This window comes from Egretta garzetta, unplaced genomic scaffold, assembly GCF_000687185.1.
Source record: "Egretta garzetta isolate BGI_Z169 unplaced genomic scaffold, ASM68718v1 scaffold447, whole genome shotgun sequence".
NCBI lineage: Eukaryota > Metazoa > Chordata > Aves > Pelecaniformes > Ardeidae > Egretta > Egretta garzetta.
In genome coordinates this window covers 939,366-946,842 of record NW_009260397.1, presented here as the reverse complement: position 1 = coordinate 946,842, position 7,477 = coordinate 939,366, and the positions used below count along the sequence as shown (strand labels likewise).

Here is a 7,477-nt window from a genome sequence, read left to right as displayed (position 1 = left end):
GAGCTGATAGAGCCCTGAGTTGACATGCACTGTTGGTATGAAAGGAGTCTTAACCATTCTGACCTTTGTCGAGAGGTTGTTCTGGTATGCAGGCAATAAGCAAGGAAGCTGACATCATACGGCAAGCCCTGTATTCACCCAGTGGCATTTTTTGATCGCTTATAAACTTAAACAAGACTGCACTTGTACAATCAAAACCAGGAACTTGAGGCCACGTGGTCTCCATAGGCTCCTGAGGTGTTTGCAGACAGGTCCTGAGCATCACTGCCAAGTAAAATCTCACATTTCCCTCCTTAGGGCAGCACAGGACGGAGGAGTTCCGGAAGGTGAATGTCCTGATGAAGGTGCCTGCGCTAAGGGATGGTTCTTTCACCTTAGCAGAGAGGTGAGGCTCAAATAAGTCCAAATCTCTACTGCCAAGAATCCAAGAATTGGACCACTGTTTGGTCTCTACTGTGACTCCAGCCCAAGTGGTTGTTTGCCTCCTTCCTATCTGCTCCACTTGTACATAAAACAAACCCATGTATCAAGAGAAGCTTTCTCATGTAAGCAACTCAAGCAGCATTGATTGTGGAAAAATCTGTGAGCTGCTGCTTGGAGCTAACTTGCATGTAGGCAATGTTTCTAAGCCAAAATACCTGTCCGTGTGTCCTCCTGCCCTCTGCCTTCAGTGGGTCAGTGCAGTACATCTGACACAGGGCACCCACTGCTGGATGGCCAGGCAATACAAAGCTCTAATTTGGTATAAACTCACTCTCTGGCTAATATTTGCTCAAAAATGTTGATAGTGTAACTGTACCAGCAGGCCCCATCTGTCTCACTGGGCTGATGTCTCAGGTAATTGCTGTCCACAAGCAGCCAGTCAAGCCAGCGCAAACTCTCTCACGTGCTGTGCCTAACTGGCAATTGTGTGTCCCGCGCTTCTGCCTGACTCGGATCAGGTTTATATTGCTGCTGGTCCAGCAGTGCCAGATCTGGGGGAAGAAGAAAGGATGAGGTGCTTTAATCTCAGCTGATCAGCTCACTGGTCTGCCTTGCTCTCTGGGCAGCATTGCAATCCTCCTCTACCTGACCCGGAAATTCAAGACTCCTGACCACTGGTACCCATCTGACCTGCAGAAAAGGGCTAGGGTTGATGAGTACCTGTCATGGCAGCACGTCAACATTCGTGGGAAGGGGAGCAAGCTGTTCTTAACTAAGGTAAGACCGTTATATACCAAAAACTAAATGCTAAGAGCTGTGAGTGCAACAGCTCAGGAAGTACATCCTGTGCATAGGGCCTTTCTAAGCAAATGTACAAGCCAGGTGACAGATAGGAACAAAACTGGATCTGGAATTGACTGACTTGGCTGTTCAGCTGAGCCTAACTGCAGTGGCCCAAATACTTCATGCTGCAGCCACAGCTCTGGGCATGCACTGAGATCCAGAGCAAATTCGTCCCGGGTGAGCAGCTAACACCAGACACGGCTCATTGCCTTCTGTCCAGCTTCACGGAAAGAATGAACTTCCCACTGGAAAACAAAATGTAGTTGCTTGCAGATGATGCAGTGTTCCCTTGAGAGAAGACTCTCGTGGTTGAAATTTCAGACTTTCTAGGGTGGAGACAAGGACAGGCAGGAATTAATGACTGACATGAATGTTAATCTGCCAAAGGAGATGAGCAGTACCAGTTGTCGTGCATGGATGATGAGGGATCTTTGGAAGAAGGCAGTGGGAGGGTGTGGACTAAGTTTGGAGGGAACTATGTAAAAAGAAACTTGTTTCTTCTGCCTGCCAGGTGTTGCTGCCTCTCCTCACGGGCCAGCCACTTCCTCCAGAGAAACTGGAAGGTGTTACTGAAGAGCTGAACGTTGTCCTGAAGCAGTTTGAGGAGAAGTTCTTGCAGGACAAGCCCTTCATCGCAGGCAGTGAGGTCTCCCTGGCAGACCTTGTGGCACTGGTGGAGCTCATGCAGGTGAGCATCAACCCCAACGCTGTTGGATACAAGCTGGGTTGCGGGCAGGCCAGACCAAGGTGTGGCTGCAGCACCACCACCTCTTTAATGGCAGATCTTTCTCCCTGCGGTTTACTCCTTAGCAGAGTTAAATCTTGTTCTTTTTGACTTCGACCGTAATTGAGTTTGCCAGGGAACACCTACTTTGAGACAGTTTTCTCTGTAGAAGTATGGACAAAATTCCTCAGAAAAAAAGATAAATTACAAAGAAGGCAGAGAAAAGTACAGCTATTTGGAAGAGATGTGTTGGTGTGCATGGACCTCTGTGTTCTGCATTAGACAGTTCTTGGGTTAGCCATGGCAGTGCGCTTCTGCTGCACGTCCCAGGGGACAGCAGCTGCTGAGGATGACAACACTTCCTTCCTACTAGCTGAACCAGAGATGAAATCCAACTAAGGTGATGACTGTCTGCTGCCTTGAGCCAAAAACATATCCATGCTTCATTCTGGTCCCATCCCTGGTAAATGTGCTGTTTGACTCACTCCCGGGTTCTCTTGCTCTCTGCAGCCTGTAGGTGCTGGTTATGACCTCTTTGAGGAGAGACCGAAGTTAGCAGAGTGGCGCAGGAGGGTGGAAGAAGCGGTGGGGAAGCAGCTCTTCCAAGAAGCCCATGAAGGGATCTTGAACATGAAGAACTTGACCGCTGATAAGATTGCACCTGAATTGCTGGAGCATTTCAAGCACCAGCTCCTAAAGCAGGCCAGCCAGAATTAGGGGGCTATACTCTAAGTAAAATGGATTATTTTGTGTAGGCTTTTTATAGTATTTCAGCATTTCTTCTAAAAATCATATAGAAACACCATTCCACAAAATGCACTTCAATTACAGCCTTTCTGCAACTTAGAAGGGAAGAAAACTACATCTTAAACAGACTGCAGTGAGCTGCTTTCCCCTCTTGTTCACTACAGGTATGTGAGCTGTAGCCCTATAGGCTTTTCTTTCTTGCTCCAACACCACTGGATCTGCTTGAGGGCAGAGGCGATTTCGGTCTGTGTGGGGACTGGGGCCAGTCAGAACTGCCCTTTCCATCCCTGTTTTGAGTTTTCTGGGTCAGCGCCATAGAAGGGGCAAAGGTTTCCTGAGGGTTTGGCAGAGCAGATCTATCTGAAACAAGGCAAAATCATCAAAAATGGCTTTCACTTTGCAACACTCTCAGTTGGAAGATTTTTGCTCTGTAGTAGAGAGGCAGGTCAGGACCCAGCCCCTGCCAGGGCTTGTAGAGCACCTGGCCACTAGAGGCTGCTGCATCACCTGTGGGAGGAAAGGGACACATCGCCCAGGAGCAGGGGGCCTGCGCAGGTACCCGAGTGAGGCCTCCAGCTTCTGTGAAGGACGGGGTTAGTCCCGTGAATAAAGGTCCTTCGTGCCATGCTTTCCAGAGAACAGCCTGCACAGCTGACAAAAGCTGCTTTTCTAGGTGAAGCTGCTGTTGACCACACAGTCTCCCTTTGCAAACCATATGGGTGCTCTTGTCCTTTCCCCAGAGCGGCTTTGTCAGCTGGATGGAAGCCATTCAAGCGGCTCTCTCCACTGATGAGTGTTGCCGTGGCTGGGCCAGCGTTGGTGGCAGAGGGAGCTGTGCTGGCCAGCCCCGGGGCAAGCAGACTGCACAGTGTGTGAGCCGAGTAATGCCTCAAATACAGTTAATGTTCCACTACTCCTCTGTCATGACAGATTCTCCAGTAAAGTTAATGGTTACACTTGCCGTGTGTTGTAGCTCTGTTTGGATTTGTAAACAGGATTTGGAAGGAAGCAGCCAGTGATTCCACACCTGTGCAGCACCCCGCACAACCTCTTGCCTGTGTCCCTTTGTACCCCTCCTTCCTTCCTGTCCTCCTGTCCCTGTGACCTTCCATTTCCAGTTACAAGCCATGAGGAGTGTTCCAGTTTGCAAAACTGTTTTTTTTCCTTCTTGTTAAGCTCTGGTTGTACCTGGAAGTCCCATTTGTCTCTGCTGGCTGGTTGTGCCATCCACAGAGATGGCTGCATGGTACGCAGGGTGTGAGATGTCAGTCATCTTGATGCAAGCCAGGTTATTACAGCGATCAGAAAAGGTGAAAGTATCTGCTCAAACCAGCCTCACGCATCCTTTCAGCTGGACCTACTGGTTCTGGGGAATGAGCCAGCTGCTGCTTCTGCATTTGTTTCCTGAGTAAACCTGCCCTTTAGTTCAAAAGGGCATTGTGAACCACAGCTTGCAACACACGTCCCTGCGGGCTGAGCTAAAGCAGCCAAGCCGGCCAGTCCTTTTTACTTTCTGTTCTTCCAGTCTGCAGGAAATCTTAAATGTCAGCAGTGAAAAAGCAGATTTGCCCCAAAACTTTCAGTTTCAGTGCTGACACAGGCAGGATATTGGTCTTCTTACCTGATTTTTTTATTGGTAAGTTGTTGAGGAGAGTGTGCAGCACTCCAGTTGGTGAAGTCGGTGGCAGCAGCTTTGTTCTCGCCCTGAGAGTGCTTGCATGGTTGGTGCCTGAGCAGCAACCCCTGTAGGCACTGCTCTGCTGTAGCAGCTTGCCAGCAGTGCTAAGCCTAAAGAAAATGGTTTGTTTACACTGTACTGCCAACCACTTCCTTTCTATAACCTGCAGCTTACCACAGCCCCCGGCTGGGCTTCTGCGAATTGCTGGAATACACGTCCTTCTTTGCTACTCCACTGAAGCTGCCCAACCTCCATGCACATTCTCCTCTTAGCACGTTTCTACTTAACTTCCAGATTCCTGACCTCCAACTTCTTTTTTGTAGAGAGCAAACCTCTTCCTACCAGCACAATAAATTCCTCATGCAGCTTCTGTTCAAGTAGAAGCAGAGCAGTGAAGTTATCAAAACCAAGAGCCTAATCTATAGAGTGCTAACCTTGACAGACTTCAAACTGGGCTTGGTAGCAGAGCCCTTCTTGATGCATGCCTCCCTGCAGAATCTCGAGATGGGGCTGCTGTGCGTGCAAAACCATTGCATGAGCCAAAGCAAACAAAGTGTCTTTTTTTTTCCCCCTTATTTATGATGCTTGCAGCACAAGAGCTCCACGTAAGAGAGTCCTGAGCCAATTTTCGTCTTGTTTAAATAAGGCACAAGTTCCTTAAATGTCACCCATTGGGTGTTCTTGCAAGGATGGCTGCCTTCAAAAATAAGTTGGAACTATGTTCAGAGCTCATTGTCTGGGGCTCCTCTGCTGCCAGTGTCACAAAGGATAAACACACAGATCAGCTACCGCCTTGCTCCAGCATGGCCATGGTGACAGCAGGAGATTTTAAATTTTTTCCCATAGTCACCTCTGTCTGCTCTAAGCCCCTCTGAACTGTAGGTTCACTCTCCCAATGAAGCTGTGTGTGCAGTGGCCAGTGGCATTTTGGGGCCTTCTGTGCATGCAGGATAAAGCACCTCCCTGGAGTCACTCCGTGGATGGCAACAGAGCTGTACAAAAGATACGTGCCTTGCCGGGTTTTTTTTTCTAAATTGTGGAGATGAGCCATGTCATCCTTGTACTTTGCCTTTTGCTGTCCCTCCACCTCCCCCATTTTGTTCATTTGTGTCATTTGATCTTGGCTGGTTCCAGCTCCTAGACTGAGAGCCCCAAAAGCTGCGTGCCAAACCCCCACAGGTTGTGCAAGACTTTTGCCTGCCTCAGTGCAAGGTCTGTTTGGTGTCCATTCCCCTTTCAGCTGAATACAGAGAGTAATTACAACTCTAGTGACAGTTTAATGTGCTGTTCTGATTAAATTTCCTCAATTCTTGCCAGGGGCTATATGGAAATAGGTGAGAACCTGTGATTTCTAGAGCAAAATGAAGCTGGGATACACAAAATGGGAGGAACATTTAAAAAACAGATATACGTCCTCGGACATTTTCTAAACTATTAAGAAATAAACTGCAAAACTTAGTGCATTTTTTCTGTGTTGTTCATGTTTCTAAAAATCTGATAGACAAAGTACAGGGAGGAAAAACAGCCTTTGAGGTGGTGGAGCCAAATGAAAACACAGTGCTAGAAGCATTAGCCTAGAGCCAGGAATAATGCAATCAAATGACATAGAACACAACCAGATAAAAATATCTCTTTTGGTTGTGTGGGCTGTGCAGCGCAGTCAGCAAATTGGAGAAAAACTTGAAGAAGGAACATTTCCAGGAGGCACATGAAAAGATCTTTGAAGTCTGGATAGGACTTAATAGATCAATTGAACCATAAAAGAAGCAAAATGAACCCACGCTGCTAATCTTGCTACCCACTGCAGAGATGAATGAACTCTTCTCAGTGATACCTCAGAGTAGGGACATGCAACCATTTTGAAGCACAAAGACTTCTTGGACTATTCCCTGTGCAGAGCCACATTCATGCTCCTCTTCCTCACTCCCTTACATTTAAGATTTCTTTGCACTGAAGGGGTTTGACATGAACTCAACCACCTGCCACAATACTCTATAAGCCTTCCTCTCCGGTGTGTTGGTGCTGCATGCAGGTGCTCTAGAGGCTAAACTGTACTGCAGGGGAGCTGAAGTATGTGTGTACACAGCCCCTCTCCCTATCCTGGCCAAGAAACAAAAAAATCTTATCATGCAGTTTCTAAATCTGCACAGTGACTCTGAAAATAGGGGTGTGGTGCAGCGAACTCAATACTTCATATTGAGATACAGCTTGTTCACCAGACTCTGGCAAACTGACCAGTCTAAGAGTAATCCCCATTCCTAAGGAGTTCTCAGAGCAGAAGTCTTGGCAAAGAGGTATAAAAGGAAGCACCTGAAAGTGTTCCCATTGGTAATTTATCCAGTCAATGAGCTCCTGGCTCAGTATCCAACCCTTTTCACCACCCTTTGTAATGCTCCTTTACACAAGTAAAAGAGCAACTGATCCTTCAGTTCCCTCTCCCTGCGGTTCCTGTGACTCTTTCCAAGGATTTGTGCGTGACGTACAAGCTCTCTGGCACAGCACTGATAAAAAGGTGTCAGCTGAGCTGAGGTGGGTTTGACTGGGGGTGACTTTGCTCTGAGTGGTTCAGCTGCTCTATCTTCCAGAGTCCCAGAAGTCCCTGTACCCAGCCAATATGTCACCTTCCCCGAATCACACAGCTGTGAAACGCTGCAGGGTCCATGCAAGGGCTTGAATTCAGTCTGAGCTTCTTTAGTTCTCCTCCTTTGCATGGAAATCTGAAATGACAAATACCAGTGAGAGGAAAGTCACTTAACTATGAGTATGCAGAGGTGGTGCCCGCAGAGGAGTCCTCCATGCTTCACTGCCATTCAGGCATCGCCTCGCAGCACTGGGCAGAGACTAAGCGACCAAAGAATTATCTTCTAAACTGAAAACCACAGTGAGATCTGATGGTGCGAGACTAACGCTGGCTTAGAGATGTAGCACAAGGGCCCCATTTGTAGCCTGACACATCCCTGCAGGGACACACTATGAATAAAAAGCATTTACCTTGTGCGAGGAGCGGTGGGATGCTGTGGGTGACAGCAGGCATCAGCCAACGCTGGGGAGGGGAGTGACAG

At 48.0% G+C, this 7,477-nt stretch overlaps 2 protein-coding genes across 2 annotated transcripts in view; both read left to right on the top strand.

Annotated features, from left to right (window-relative positions):
* LOC104130141 (glutathione S-transferase theta-1) lies at nt 1-5,799 on the top strand. The gene is made up of 4 exons (XM_035898585.1): nt 1-385; nt 1,050-1,200; nt 1,778-1,954; nt 2,501-5,799. Exons 1-4 carry the CDS (start codon nt 339-341, stop codon nt 2,705-2,707), a joined length of 582 nt encoding a protein of 193 aa, XP_035754478.1. The 5' UTR covers nt 1-338; the 3' UTR covers nt 2,708-5,799.
* LOC104130140 (glutathione S-transferase theta-1) overlaps nt 5,740-7,477 on the top strand; it is a 12,566-nt gene continuing 10,828 nt past the window's right edge. The window contains exon 1 of the mRNA XM_035898542.1: nt 5,740-5,749. Coding sequence (XP_035754435.1) covers nt 5,740-5,749 — 10 coding nt within the window. The remainder of the gene's footprint in view (nt 5,750-7,477) is intronic.

Bases quoted from the DNA above. Each gene is read 5' to 3' on its own strand.
- LOC104130141 (XM_035898585.1), top strand. From the start codon at position 339: ATGAAGGTGCCTGCGCTAAGGGATGGTTCTTTCACCTTAGCAGAGAG. The intron at 386-1,049 runs GTGAGGCTCAAA...CTCTCTGGGCAG, and splicing joins TCTTTCACCTTAGCAGAGAG to CATTGCAATCCTCCTCTACC. The intron at 1,955-2,500 runs GTGAGCATCAAC...TGCTCTCTGCAG, and splicing joins CACTGGTGGAGCTCATGCAG to CCTGTAGGTGCTGGTTATGA.